We start from the raw sequence: 15,756 nt of genomic DNA, 5'->3' as shown, positions 1-15,756 counted from the left end.
ATCTCCAAGTTCCTCCTCTAAATTAAAGCCTGATGAGAAGCGATAACACAGGGAAGGGAAAAAACAGTCTGTCATGAATTTGGGAGAGCAGCTGAAATTTTAACAAACACAAGGAACGGGAGATATACAATGTGAGCATGAACAGGATAAAAACCTTAAACTGAGACTCCCTTCACAAAGAATCCTCTCTTTCCAAAGGGGAATGAAACGTCTGCTCATCAGGAAAGCCACTATGAAGCTCATCTATTGCCCAGGATGTAAAAAGAAAAGAGAGGGGCCCGGCGGCGTGGCCTAGCGGCTAAAGTCCTCACCTTGAAAGCCCCGGGATCCCATATGGGTGCCGGTTCTAATCCCGGCAGCTCCACTTCCCTTCCACTTCCCATCCAGCTCCCTGCTTGTGGCCTGGGAAAGCAGTTGAGGATGGCCCAATGCATTGGGACACTGCACCCGCGTGGGAGACCCGGAAGAGGTTCCAGGTTCCCGGTTTCGGATCGGCGCACCGGCCCGTTGTGGCTCACTTGGGGAGTGAATCATCGGATGGAAGATCTTCCTCTCTGTCTCTCCTCCTCTGTATATATCTGGCTGTAATAAAAAAAATGAATAAATCTTTAAAAAAAAAAGAGAGAGAGGCATATATCTCTTTAAGATTCCCTAAGTGGAGAATGAAATGTCAAACATCAACTCTTACAAAGGCAAAATCTTGGGGTTATCTGATAGAAGCACACACACACACAAAATGTACAAAAGCCACTGTCCAGGATGTTCCACAATGAATTAAGGAAATTGAAATCTTCTGCACAAATAAAAGATAAATTTTATCTTTTATCTGGCTGTGGCAGAGTTAGCAGATGTAGCAGATGAAAAGATTAATACCCTAAGAACTTGACATAACAAAAAAAATCTGAAACTGACTGTAAAAATGTTTTATATGACTAAGGCGATAAAAGGAAAGAGATGCTATGTTGAAAAAGAAAGATGTCAAAGAAGAAGGAATGAAATGGAAAGAACCAAAAATAACTTCTGGAAATGAAAAATAGTCATTAAAAATTTTCAACAGATGGATTAAATCGAGGATTAAGCACAAGATCAAAAAGTTGGAAAGTAGATCTGAGAAAATTGTCGAAATTTAGCACAGGGATAAATTATGAAATGGAAGTTTAAGGACATAGAACAGTACTAGTGTTGAATTTGATCAGTCCAATAATGCCAATGTATAAAACAGTTCATGGGACAGAAGGTGACTGTAAGCATTTAGAAACTTTTAGAGTAACTAACATTACTGTGACATTTATGAAAGCTGTCCGTACCAAAATGCAGTCTTCTGTCATGTACTACCAAAAGGAAGTCAGGAAGCAAGAAAGAGCCCCGTCACATAAGGACGGGAACTACTCTGTGAATTCCCAAAACTGCAGTATTCCGGATAGGCCACCTGCATAACAGCACTTGTCTAACTTCTCCAGGGAGCTAGCACCAGCTCCCACAACAAGCTGCTGTAACCAAAGGTCTTTGTTGATAGCTTATGTAGATTTCTTTTGTCTTTAAAAACCCCAATCCCTTGGATATGCCTATGGTTTGTACTCCAGATGACAATCTCTCTTTTTTTTTTTTTGACTTTTTTTTATTAATTATTATGCATTATGTGACATTTTCATAGGCTCTGGGAATCCTCCCACCCCTCCCCACGCCCCTCCCCCCTGGTGGATTCCTCCACCTTGGTGCAGTATTACAGTTCAAATTCAATCAAGATTCTTTCCTTGCAAACGTATACCAAACATAGAGTCCAGCTACTTATTGTCCAGATGGGTTGAACAGCTTCTTGGGGAGACCATTTCTGGTCCAAAGTTAGAGCTGGTAGAATATCATCCCAGTCAATTAAGAGCCCCAATATAACATTAACAGCAATTTGTAACATTATGGAATTGACATGGTTTTGCGTAACCAGTATGTTAAAAAAAAACAAAAAACAAGTTCTTAACCACAACCTATGATTTGCTCATTGACATTTCAATTTTAGTTTGTATACAAAAATCAATATGCTATATGATCCAGCAATAGCACTCCTAGGGATATATCCAAAATATCTCCTACACAAGAAACCAACATGCACGCCTATGTTCATAGCAGCACAATCTACAATCGCAAAAACCTGGAAGCAACCAAAATACCCATCAATAGAAGACTGGATAAGGAAGCTATGGTTCATCTACTCCATGGAATACTACTCAGCTATTAAAAAAAATGAAATGCAGTTCTTTGTGGACAAATGGGCCTGACTGGAATCCATCATGCTAAGAGAAATGAACCAATCCCAAAAGGTTAAATACCACATGTTTGCCTTAATTTGAGATGAAAAGATGACAACCTGAAAGATAGTACCTGTATATTGTAATATTATTGCAATCTCTAACAACCTGTATCCAATACAATAAGATAATGCGATATAATCTATAAACCAACAATTAATGTCAGAATACTTAAGATCTACATCGAAAAACTGTAAAACCTACTATACCCTCAATACGCTATGTTAATCCGTAATGGGGGGGGAGTGCAGGGAAGCCTTTCAGGACCATAAAAAGAGTGAGGAAAAAGTACAATATAGCCTATCAAGATCAAATCTGGTAATTCATAGACATCAGATTCAAAGCGGCACTAAACAATAGTAAAACTACTATACCAATGCATGAGGGGGGAATCGGGTGCGATCCTGACAACCTCTTAACAGGAGGTCATGTGCGTGGAGCAGGGGGGGCACTCCAGGGTGGAGCAGGTGGCAAGGAGAAAGCCTGGATCCCAACCATGAAGACTCGCAGACCTTCACCACAAACTATTAATACGAGCAACAAGGACTATATCCCAACTGCCAAGGAGGCCACAGGGAATTGGATGCCCTCGGAGGCCGAGTACTCTGAGGTCACCCACCCCCAACCGAAGCTTCCGCTGGGGATGGAAGAAGTCCAAACACTACCGCACAGAAACCAACGTCATCGGAAAGACAACCAGAAGCCCTGAGCGGTCCGCAGAAACAGAAGAACAATAAACGTCCTTTGGGACCAGGGAGGAGAGCTTTCTCTGGTCCGAGCCTGGCTCCACCTCTGGACCCCCACCCTCCCTTGCAATGACCATCAGGATCGCTCCGAAAATCCCTCATAGCAAACAAACAATCATACAAACTAAAAAAACCTAAAACAAATAGACAAACAACAAAAAGTAGAGCTTGAAATCTGACAGGAAAGAGCTGGCATGGATTTGCTCATGCCTCGCTGGGTGGGACACGAAGATTAGTCACTCTTCACCGTGGTGTTGGGGACTTTCCTGCACACCCCCCACTCCAAAAAATGTTCTGCACCTTAATTGTTGACAAATGTCTTGTTAGAGTTACAAGCCAGTCTAGATTATCCTAAAATCTGCCAAGATCAGTAAAATTATACTTCAACACAACAAATGGCTAAATACTAAAATGAAATAGACAGATGACAATCTCTTGCTACTACCAATAAACTCTGGTTTCGAGTTGGTCCCTGTCATTCATCTTAGGTTGAGAGGCATTCTTACACTTTACAGAAATAATGGTCACCAACTGACTAGAAATTAGAAACAAATTGGCCTTTCACCAGAGTTTGAGAAGCACTGACATGGGGATAGAAATAGGTGGTGCATTGCACAAACCATAGTGAATTACACAGGAGAGAATATGGACAATGACAGGAGAGAGCAAGCAATATTTGAAGAGATAAGGTTTAAGAACATCCTTGGATGAATGACTCTTTAGTTCTAAAATTATTTGACATTCAAGAAGAAAGGAGTTAAGAGCATAAAATATCTCTAAATGGATACATTTATAAATTATATCACGCTGTATAAATCTATGAGTCTATGTTTCCTGGCTTTTAACAGAGATTAAATCAACTGTCTAAAAAGGGTTACTGGGAGAATTAGAAAACACACTTAAATCCATAGCATAGCACATGGTCAGGTATATAACAAGTTCTTAGTAAATATTAGTTGTTCTTTTTCTTCTTTATAACAAACATAATACCCATAGTGAGACAGTGTCATGGCTTGTTAATTAATTAGCTAATTAATTAATATGCATTTATTTACAGAGTGAAGGAGAGACAGAGAGAAAAGATATTCCATTCACTGGTTCACTCACCAAGTAGCAGCAACAGCCAGAGCTGAGCTGATGTGAAGCCAGAGCCAGGACCCAGGAGCCTCTTTTGGGTCTCCCACAAAGGTCCCAAGACTTGCCCAGGATTTTCCCTACTGCTTTCCCAGGCCACAAACACAGAGCTGGAAGGGAACTGGAATATCCGGGATACAAACCAATGCCCTTATAGGATCCTGGCGCATGCCAGGTGAGGAGGACTTTAGCCACTAGACTATCATACCGGGCCTGACAGTGTCATGGTTTTAAGAAAATTAATTTGGTATCTCTTGTTATCAAGGTAGAAACAGTTTGAACTTAAAAAATGATTCACAAATATTTAGATGAAATTAATAAGAAACCTTACATTTGAACAAAATAGTCACCGTATTGACAGTACCTCTACAAGCAGCTTTCCAAAGGTTTTCCTTTCCAGGGCATACTTTGTAGCTTCATCCAAAGCTCTCTGTGCTAATCCAACTGCACCAGCTGCTACCTAGGATTTTCACATTTTATAAAGCAAAAGTTAAAGATACCTTGAAAACACATGGCTACCTAAAATCCTAAGTGAAGGATATACAAAAGTAATATGATCTATAGCTAAGACAATCAAAACGGAGGAAGAGCAACAAGCAATTTTGTATTATCTCTGACTACAGTGAATAGCCAGCATTTGTCATCATAGGGCTGTAACCTTAAGAAAAGTGATTTCTTCTGCATAACAAAAGAAACTGCATAACAAAATATTTCCTAGGGGAAATATTCTTAATGAGTAAACAAACAGAAAATGAGTACACTATTAAAATGAATGACCAAGTTATTGCCTCTGCAAATCTGGCAGCAATTATAAGAATTTTATACCTGCTATAATAATTTTTGTAATAGGCAGAAAGTAAGCTGAAGAATTCTAAAAAAAAAAAAAAAAAATGGTATTTCCTCTATGCCCCTAATAAGAAATATTTAAAAATAAAGATTTTAAATATATGTGATAATAAAATAAGCTACTTATTTAATGACATAATGAATAGAATAAAGGATTGTAAAGATTGTCAACTCATACTACTTACTGCAGGTCTGGTTTTGTCAAAAGCTCCCATGGCAATTTTGAAACCAGCTCCTTCACCAAGTAAGACATTTTCTTTAGGCACTCTCACATCTTCAAAGACAATTCCTCTTGTATCTGAACATCGCTGGCCCATGTTTAATTCCTAGTAATGCAATTGATATATTTTAGAGCAAAATTTTTGAGCACCATCAAATTTTGCTTTAGCTACAACTGAAATTATCTAAGGAGGGGTTAACAAACAATGGCCAGTACTACTCATTTTGCAAACAAAACTTTATTGTAGCACAGTCTCATCTTTTGTTTAGTTATTTTCTATGACTACTTTCTTGCTACAATTGCACAAAAGAGTAGTTACGACAAACCACAAACAAGTCCACCAAGAAAACGTGCACTATCTGGATTTTTATAGGAAGAATTTGCCAATCTCAATACCAAATGTTTAGCAACAATAGTCTAAACATTACAAGTACACAGTATCTAGAAAAATATGTCATATGTGTTTGAAAGCCTTGGATCAAGTTCACCAGCTTTGGTCTGTCCCAACCCCTGCCATTACTTAAGGACAGAACAGGATGGAAGACATCTCTTTTTTGTTTTTAAAGAGGATTTTTCTTTTTTTATTGCAAAGTCAGATATACAGAGAGGAGGAGAGACAGAGAGGAAGATCTTCCATCCAATGATTCACTCCCCAAGTGACTGCAATGGCCAGTTCTGTGCCGATCCAAAGGATCCAGGAACCAGGAACCTCTTCCGGGTCTCCCACGCGGGTGCAGATTCCCAAATCTTTGGACCGTCCTCGACTGCTTTCCCAGGCCACAAGCAGAGAGCTGGATGGGAAGTGGAGCTGCCGGGATTAGAACCGGCGCCCATATGGGATCCCGGGGCATTCAAGACGAGGACTTTAGCTGCTAGGCCACGCCGCCGGGCCCAACACATCTCTTTTCACTTCTCTCTCCCTCTCCCTTTGCCCCTTCCTTGTCTCCATTTTTCCTTCTATTTGTCATGCTACCTTTCAAATATTATGTTTTTCAAATAATCTTTAAAAACAAAAAATAGAACCACTTAGCAAATATAATTTAATTTAGTATCTTTACTCTTAGCTTAACAAATTAACAAGACAAGCTATTAAATAAAAAATTGATTTTATGTTCTCCAAACTTTAAAAAAAATCAAGTTGATTAAGGCAGACTTCACAAATAGACAAATTCACCTTTTTAATGGGTCCTTCTAATTACAATGTTTTCTTTTTCCAATACATATAAGAGGGTTTCATAAAAATCCATGGAAAATAGAATTAAAAGATTAATTTTGGTGTAAAATCCAGTTTCTCATAATACATATTTTCCATGATTCTTTTGAAGACTTCCTATGCATTCCTATGAGAAATTTTAATTTATAACTAAGGTAAAATAAGAGATTAAAGTAGAACAATTATAGCACTATTATGTTGCACAAGTTATTTACAGCTTATCCCCCTACAGTCAGTTCCCTTACTCGACTTCTGTACCTTGAAACCAATGACCTGACTTCTTGCCAAACAATTTTTCCTTTTCCAGTGTGTCACGTAAGTAAGGTCATCCTTCTCTGGGTAACTTCACTTAGCAAAGTCCGTTTGAGACTGATTCATGTTTGTTGTATGGCTAATAATTCATTACTGCTGAGTAATACTGTACTACAGGGATGTACCATATATTTCCATGTACCAGTGCAGCTTTTTCTAGTTATTAATAAAGCTGCTATAAAATATTCATGTATGAGTCTTTATTTGCATTTCTCTTTGGTGAATACCTAGGAGAACTGAACATGTATTATGTATTTTATTTTTATAAGAAACTGCTAATAACTATATTCCCTCAACTTTTTGTTTCAAAAATTCCCAAACATTAAAAAGTTATGAGTGCAGTGTGATCCATCCACACTTATATATGTTCTCTAACTGGATTCACTAACTGTTGACATTTTAATGCATTTGCTTTCCCCTGTCACTTTTTTTCCTGTCCTGAATCATTCCAGAAGAATTTGTAGGTATCATGGTTTCTTTGTTTTTTGTTTTTTGTTTTTTTTTTTGGACTTATTTATTCTATTGGAAAGGCAGATACACAGAGAGGAGAGACAGACAGAGAGAAAGAAAAATCTTTTGCCCACTGGTTCACCGCTCCCAAAGTGGCGGCAATCACCAGAGTTAAGTTGATCTGAAGCCAGGTGCCAGGAACCTCCTCTGGGTCTCCCATGTGGGTGCAGGGTCCCAAGGCTTTGGGCTGTCCTCGATTGCTTTTCCAGGCCACAGGAAGGAAGCTGTATGGGAAGCAGATCAGCTGGGACACAAACCAGTGCTCATTGCCCATATGGGAAGCGCATAGAAAGCAAGGACTCTAGCCACTAGGCTATTGCGAATTGCCCCCACTCTTCTACCGCTCCACCTAATTTTTTTTTTTAAGATTCATCTGTTTCTATTACAAAGTCAGATATACAGAGAGGAGGAGAGACAGAAAGGAAGATCTTCTGTCCAATGATTCACTCCCCAAGTGAGCGCAACGGCCGGTGCTATGCTGATCCAAAGCCAGGAGCCAGAAACTTCTTCCAGGTCTCCGCGTGGGTGCAGTATCCCAAGGCTTTGAGCTGTCCTTGACTGCTTTCCCAGGCCACAAGCAGGGAGCTGGATGGGAAATGGGGATTAGAACCGGCGTCCATATGGGATCACCATGCATTCAAGACGAGGACTTTAGCCGCTAAGCCACCATGCCGGACCCCGCTCTGCCTATTTTTAAAGACTTATTTTATATATTTGAAAGGCAGAGTGAGAAATATTTCTCATATGCTAGTTCATTCCTCAAAAGGCTGCCATAGCTAAGTCCTAGCCAGGTGGAGCCATGAGCCTAAAACTTAGCATAGGTTTCCCACGTGGGTGGCACAGATCCAAAGGGTTGAGCCATCACCTGCTTCCTGCTAGGGTGCACATTAGCAGAAAACTTGATTAGAAGCAGAGCAGTGGAACTTGAACCAGTAACTCTGACACTAGATGCAGATGCCCGAAGCACGGATTTAACTGCTGCACCAATCATCTCCCCATATACCATTTCAGTCCCTCCACCTGCTCCAAGGGCCAGGGCTGGGCCAAGCAGAACCAGGACTCAGGAACTCCACCCAGGTCTTTCACATGGGTGGCAGGGACCAAGTTCTTGGCCATCATCCACTACCCTCCCAGGCACATGAACATGAAGTCAGATTATAAGGTAGCAGCTAGGCCTTGAACTGGCATTACAGCATGGGATACAGGCGTCACAGGCAGCAGACTGACTGGCTGCACCCTGATACTTACCCTTTCTAAAAATCTATTTTGCAATATATTTAAAGTTGTAAATCAAATTTCCTCTTCTGATGTTGAGTTACTATCTTAAATCATGCCTTGTTAGCTCACACTTAAGACTGCCTTTTTGATTGCATTTTGCTTCTTTTTTGTCCAGTTTTTATTTTCTAGATGTTTTATTTCCTAAATGTTCAATTAGCCATTCACCTTATGCCTTTTCTAATATGTTAATTTTTTAGATGTAAACAGACTTTTCTTGCCTTTCTTTATTCAGGGCTCTTTGCCATTCATATTCTTTTCTCAGGCACAAATACACTTCTTAGTGTTGTATGACCTTTGATAATCCATTTATGTCACATTGTTTTAAATCATAAAACAAGCATAAGGCCATTCATTTTATTAACACACTTCTGTGAGGATCCAAACGCGAAAAAGTGGGAAGATTAACCAAAATATCTAAAATTCTTTTACTGAGCAAATAACGTAAATAATGGCTTGACTCTCACTTCATTGTCTTTAATGGTCATTAGTACTTTCTCCAGATTGGCACAATTATAAGTAACTCTCAACATGATTTAAAATGATTATTCTCACCTTAAAATCTCCAACAACATGTAAACTATTTCACCTGACATAAAAAAAGTTTTATTTTTATTCCAACTTAAGACAAAATACTTTCATTAAAGGAAGCTAGAATAGTAATTTTGGAATTTATAGTTAAGATAGAACTTGAGGACTAACCACTGATAACTATACATTCACCTTTCTTCCAATCTGTATTCCAGGAGTATCTGCTTCCACAATAAATCCAGTGAAGGCTTTGCTGGCAGGAGCTTTAGGATCTGGATCAGAACGTGCCAATAAAAAATACCTGATGAAAGACACACAATGGTAGTCACAACACATCCACAACAATGCTGACCACTAATTCAGTTAATTCTCCCAACAATTCCAACTAAATAGCCCTCATTTTTTGGATGAGTAGCTGCCCAAGACACGTTTCTAGTATGGGGTGAGCTCATCTTTCAACTGTTTTTTTTTTTTTTTTGTTACTATGAGCTATAAATAAAAGTTCTTTGTAAGAAGATAATTAAAATAAACGGAAAATCTGCATGTTGGAGCTGGCACTATTTGTTCTCCAAAACTAACTTTATTCTTTGAGGGACAATATATTTGGGAAAGCTGGGCAAGAAGGGCTGCTGTGACAAACTCTCATGGCTCTGATTATTTTTTTGCTTATGCAGCAAAGCAAGTATTGACATTCTAACTGAATTATTTATTTTTTTTAAAGATTTATTCATTTTATTACAGCCAGATATACAGAGAGGAGGAGAGACAGAGAGGAAGATCTTCTGTCAGATGATTCACTCCCCAAGTGAGCCACAACGGGCCAGTGTGCGCCGATCCGAAGCCGGGAACCTGGAACCTCTGCTGGGTCTCCCACGCGGGTGCAGTGTCCCAATGCATTGGGCCGTCCTCAACTGCTTATCCAGGCCACAAGCAGGGAGTCGGATGGGAAGTGGAGCTGCCGGGATTAGAACCGGCGCCCATATGGGATCCCGGGGCGTTCAAGGTGAGGACTTAGCCGCTAGGCCACGCCGCCGGGCCCAACATTCTAACTGAATTATTATGTATTTGCTGGTTTGTCCCTCTTGTAGGATTATTCTCAGAAATATTTTTTAATAAAATATGAAAGAAATGCAAAATATCCATTCATTTGTCCTGTATAGAAAACTTTTAAAAAAGGTAAGTTTTCCTTTAAAAAACAAATTAACAACATTTTATTTCCTTAAACCTAATAAATATTCACTCTCTAGTTAAGAATTATAAACAGTTCTGCAAAGCGTGGGAACTTTGGGACTGGCGTTTGGGGCAATGGTTAAGTCCTGGCTCGGCATACCTGCATTCCACAGCAGAGTTCCTAGATTGAGTCCCAGCTTTTCTGGTTCCAAGCTGGCTTTGTGCTGATGTGCACCGAGAGGCAGCAAGCATGGCTCCCTCATTTGGATCTCTGCTGCCCACGCAGGAGATGCAGATTGAGTTTCAGGAGAATGAAGCAGCAGATGAAGATCTCTGAGTTTTCCTTTTTTTTCCCCAAGTTTACTTTTATATAAAAATAGCTTGAAAATAATTTAAAAACTATTTTTAAGATTTACTTTATTATTATTTTAAAAGGCAGATTACAGATACAAGGAGAGACAGATCTGCCTGCTGGTTCACTCCCCAAATGGCTGCAACAACTGGAGTTTATCTGGAGGCAGCGGCCAGCAGCCCAGAGCTTCTTCAGGTTCTCCCATGTGGATGCAGGGTCCCAAAGCTTTGGACCATCCTTCATTGTCTTCCAGGCCACAAACAGGGAGATGGATTGGAAGTGGAGCAGCCATGATGCAAATCATGCCTATATGGGATACTAGTGCTAGCAAGTGGAGAACTGGTTTGTTAAACTGTAGTGCTGGCCCCAAAACTTTTTTTTTTTTAGCTATAACAACTTAACAAAATTATGCTGTTAAGATTTCCTATGAAATACTAAGTTTTTAATAGTTACTTCTATTTTTGCCTGGTTTTATTGTGATTAATTGCTTAAAAATCATATGCCACTTCATTAAACAGGACATAAATAAAATATTTGGCAAGGGCCTGGAGTGGTAGCCTTGCATGTGCCAGGATCTCATATGAGTGCTGGTTTGCATCCTGGCTGCTCCAGTTCCCTTCCAGCTCCTTCCTTGTGGCCTAGAAAGCATTCGAGAATGGCCTGGAGCCTTGGGACCCTGCACCCATGTAGGGAACCTCCTGGCTCCTGGCTTCGGATCGGCTCAGCTCTGGCTGTTGTTGCTACGTGGGGAGTCAATCAGCAGATGAAAGATCCCTCTCTCTGTGTCTCTCCTTCTCTCTGTAAATCTCACTTTCCAATAAAATAAATAAATCATATATATATAAATATATATAAATCATATATATATATGTAAATCATATATATATGTGTGTGTGTGTATATATGTATGTATATTTGGCACAATGATTAAGATGCTACATTGGACACCTGGGTCCCATTTCAGAGTGCCTGGATTTGTTCTGTTTCTGACCCAGCTTCCTACTAATGCACACACAGGTGATGGCTCGAGGACTTGTGCTTTGCCACCCAGGTGGGAGATGGGAATGGAATTTTAGGCTCCTGACTTTGGCATGTCTAATCCTCGGTTTTTGTGGGTACCTGAGGAGACTGAATACAGAGTCTCTTTTTCTTTCTGCTTTTCAAATCAATAAAAATAAAAGCAATAAATAAATAAAAGCAATAAATAAGACTTCTGCATGTTTCTGATTTCCAGCCAGGAATTCTAAACAGGCTCCCTGAAATAAACACACAGCTTGCTCGTTCTGTGTTGATTATTTCACAACATTCAAAACTCTTCCAAAATAACCAAACCCATTTCCTTACAACATATTTTGTATGTTTCCCTTATGGTAGGTTACTTACCTGCTTCTGGATTTATTCTGCTTTTCTAATACATGTTTTAAAATGTGTTATACAGGATGCTAGCATTAGTTCAGAGCTGAATATCTAATTCAGCTATAATGAGATGGGATGCAGGGTTCCTAACTGGCATCTTATGCACTAGACAAAATGCCCATGCCACATCAGCTTTGTAAAGGCTGATATATAACACTATTGATCCTTTTCTCAAAAAATAATCAAACGTTTTTCACTAACATTTTATATTTGCACAGGTGATTTTTGATAAATTGTAGAACTTCATATCATTCTATATTTGGACTTCTCCACAGAGTAACTTGATTTTTAAGACTGCTTCTGCTTATTTTTGAGAATTACAGAAATGTTCTATGACAATGACTTTTCCTTTTCTTCAGAGACTTAGGCATTACAAGGAGGTGCTGGGGAAGGAAATGAAGAGTGCAGGGACGCAACAGGCAGTGTCGTTGGAATGTTGGCCCTTTTAATCAGGCTCAACCAGAGAAGGCATTTCTGTTGTAGACATGAATCTGAGAGTTATACTGAAGAAATAGTTTAGGAGCTTAAAGAAGTTTCTAAGATCACTGAATTATTTGTGAGCATGGTAGTTCCATAAACATACCATACTTTATTTGTGGCGGTATAAGAATAAAAGGAAGCAGGCAGCATCACAGCACAGCATGGTAAGCCGCAACTTACAACATCGGCATCCATGTAAGTGCCAACTGAAGTCCTGGTTGCTCCATTTCCAATACAGCTCCTTCCTAATGTGCCTGCAAAAGCAGTGGAAGATGGTCCAAGTATGTGGGCCCCTGTCACACATGTGGGAGACTCGGATGGAATTTGAGGCTCCTGGCTTCGTCCTGGCCCGGCCTCAGTCTTTGAAGAAATTTAGGGACTGAATCAGCTCAAGGAAGATTCATCTATCTATCTCTGCCTTTCCCTCTCTTTTGCTCTGCTTCCAAAATAAACAAATAAATCAATCTTTTACAAATTAACAAAAGAAGACAAGAAAATCTTTGACTGTAAAGTAATTAATGGGCATTGTGGCACAGTGGCTGAAGTCACTGTTGCTTGATAAGCTCACATCTTCTCTTGGGGTGCTTGCCTAGTGTCCTGTCTCTACTTCCAGTCCAGCATCCTCTTATGGCGCACTCAGGAAAACAGACAATACCTGTTGAGTATTTGACACTAACGCTGGAGACCTGGACTGAGTTCCCAGCACTTAACTGCAACCTGGCCCTGGCCTCCTTCCTCTATTTGAGGTGGAAGATGGAAGTTGTCTGTCTCTCTGCCTTTCAAATCAATGAAAAGTAAGTAGTCCATGTCGGAGTACCAGGGTTTGAGTCCTGGCTCCCCTCCTGATTGCAGCATACACTGGGTGTCAGCAGGGGAGGGCCCAAATACCTGGATCTCTACCCTTCACAGTAATAGCTCTACGTTGGTTTCTAGTCTCATGGTTTTTACCTGGTCTAGCTGCTCGTGTCGGAGGGATGAATTAGCACATGGAAGTTTTCTGTCTGCCTTTTAAATAAATTGGAAAAGGAAATAATCTTAACAAAAACTAAAGGAAAATTGTACAGAGAAATTTAAACAATATACCAATTAGCTTTTCCTCCATTTGTTATCCACATCTTCTGACCATTAATAATATACTCATCTCCTTTCTTTTCTGCTCTGGTCTTTATACCTGCTACATCAGAGCCTGCTCCAGGTTCGGTTACACAATAGGCCTACAATAAAAGGAAACAAGAAAAAAAAATCAGATGTTAATTTTAAAATTGTGAACATTTAAAAAAGGATCATCTTTTTATGTAAGCTCATATTACAAAATGACTAAAATTAACATGCCTTTCAAACGATTCGAAGGTAAGCACATTTAATATACTGATTAAAACTAGAGATGGGCTTTGACGCGGCAGCGATGATGCTAGTTGGGATGGCCACATCCCACATCAGAGCGCTGCTCTGCTATGGTTCAAGTCTTCCTCATGTGCTCACTGTACCTGGGTCTGTGCCATCTACGCAGGAGAAATAGATGAGAGTTCTGGGTTCCTGGTTTTGACCTGGTCTAGCACTGGGTGTTTCAGGTATTTGGCTAGTTAACCAGCACATGAAATACATCTGTGCCTTTCAAATAATACGGAAATAAATAAAATCAAGTATAGGATGCCCATAAACTATCTAAAAATCAAAATGCTAAGTGTTTTCAACTAAGTTCATTAAATTACTTTTTTCATGCTCTTTAATATGAAGGGCAGAAGGAAAGAGTGCATCCATATTCTGATACACTCCCCAGTGCCCGCAACAGCCAAGGCTGATGTTGCATGAAGCAAGGAATCTGCAGCTTAATCCAGATCTCCCATGTAGGTGTTATATTCTTGCTTTCAGAAGACTTCAGCAATTCAGAAGACTTAAGCAATTGCACTACTCATTTATGATTGAGCAAAGAATTAAAGTCAGGTCTTCGGACCAGAGGCTCAGTGTTGATTCAGCTATCTTTCAGACATTCCTAGCCGCAAGGGAAATGCATGGCTTTATGAAAGGAATTTTCTTCACTATTAGGCTGTGTGCATAGATTTCTGGGTTCTAACACTTTGAAGCGTAGTGTTTTACTCAAAGTCTTCTAATTTATAAAATTTTGTTCAAAAGTTTAATACTTGGTTTTACTAGTCCAATACTATATAAGATCGCCAAATACTACACTATTTAAACATGATTTAACTTATCCTTTAAAAAATAAAGTATTCCTTATTTTAATACTATATATACAAATTTTTCTTTGCATGAAATAGCAATTGAAAATTACAGAGATGTCTTTATCTCAGCTCTTCCTCAGAAACAGTATATCTAATTGTGAGTATATTTGATATCTACTAGATGATCAAATTGATTTTATGGATATACAAAAACAGACATCCCTGTATACTAAGTTAAAATCAAAATCCTGTAATTTTTAGGTCTTAAATTTTACCAACACTTTTTTTTTTTAAGATTTATTTATTTTTATTGGAAAGGTAGATTTGCAAATAGAAGGAGAGACGGAGAAAGAGATCTTCCATCTGCAGATTTGCTCCCAAAATGGCTACAATGGCTGGAGCTGAATCAGTCTGAAAGACATTATTTTTAAAAGCAAAAGTCTATTAAGTGTAAACAGTCAACAATGCAACAAAGTCAAATATTTTACAATCATAAGATATTAAACAGTAGTATCACAGCACAAAACTAATGATAATCCATTATAATTCAGCATCACAATTGTATTTTACACTGAAATCTCTTCAACTTATTCACAATAAGAAAAGCACAGTTTGATAACAGAAGCACTTTTTGAAGAACTCTAGTTTAGGAATGGGCTTTCAGCCTAGTAGCTAAGATGCTCACACCCCACATAAAGGCTCCTGGGTTTCTAGCTTCTGATTCCAGTTTCCCACCAGTGCAGCTCTGAGGAGGCAGCAGTGGTAGATCATGTATGTGACCCACACAGGAGACCAGGCTGAGTTCCTGGCTCCCAGCTTTAATCTTGGCCCAGCCTAAGTCACTGTGTGCTTTTGGGGGAGTGAACCATAAAACAAGAGCTTGTTCTGTCTCTGAAATAAATGAACATTTTTTTTCACTGAATCACTCTCAAGTACTTAAATAAAATTTGAGTATTTTTCCTGGGTCCAGTGTGGTAGCCTAGTAGCTAAAGTCCTAGCCTTGCATGTTCTGGGATCCCAGATGGTAACCAATTCTAATCCTGGCAGCCCCACTTCCCATCCAGCTCC

General features: G+C 39.4%; 1 protein-coding gene across 1 annotated transcript in view; it reads right to left on the bottom strand.

Annotated features, from left to right (window-relative positions):
* Nucleotides 1-15,756, bottom strand: part of ACADM (acyl-CoA dehydrogenase medium chain) — a 36,116-nt gene that overhangs the window by 8,967 nt on the left and 11,393 nt on the right. Inside the window, exons 7-10 of the mRNA XM_058658175.1 lie at nt 13,592-13,722; nt 9,283-9,391; nt 5,215-5,355; nt 4,548-4,643 (exon numbers count right to left, since the gene is read on the bottom strand). Coding sequence (XP_058514158.1) covers nt 4,548-4,643; nt 5,215-5,355; nt 9,283-9,391; nt 13,592-13,722 — 477 coding nt within the window. The remainder of the gene's footprint in view (nt 1-4,547; nt 4,644-5,214; nt 5,356-9,282; nt 9,392-13,591; nt 13,723-15,756) is intronic.

The sequence above is a fragment of the Ochotona princeps genome, chromosome 2, assembly GCF_030435755.1.
Source record: "Ochotona princeps isolate mOchPri1 chromosome 2, mOchPri1.hap1, whole genome shotgun sequence".
Classification (NCBI taxonomy): Eukaryota; Metazoa; Chordata; class Mammalia; order Lagomorpha; family Ochotonidae; genus Ochotona; species Ochotona princeps.
Note: the sequence above shows the minus strand (reverse complement) of the source record. Positions and strands in the feature narration are given on the sequence as shown.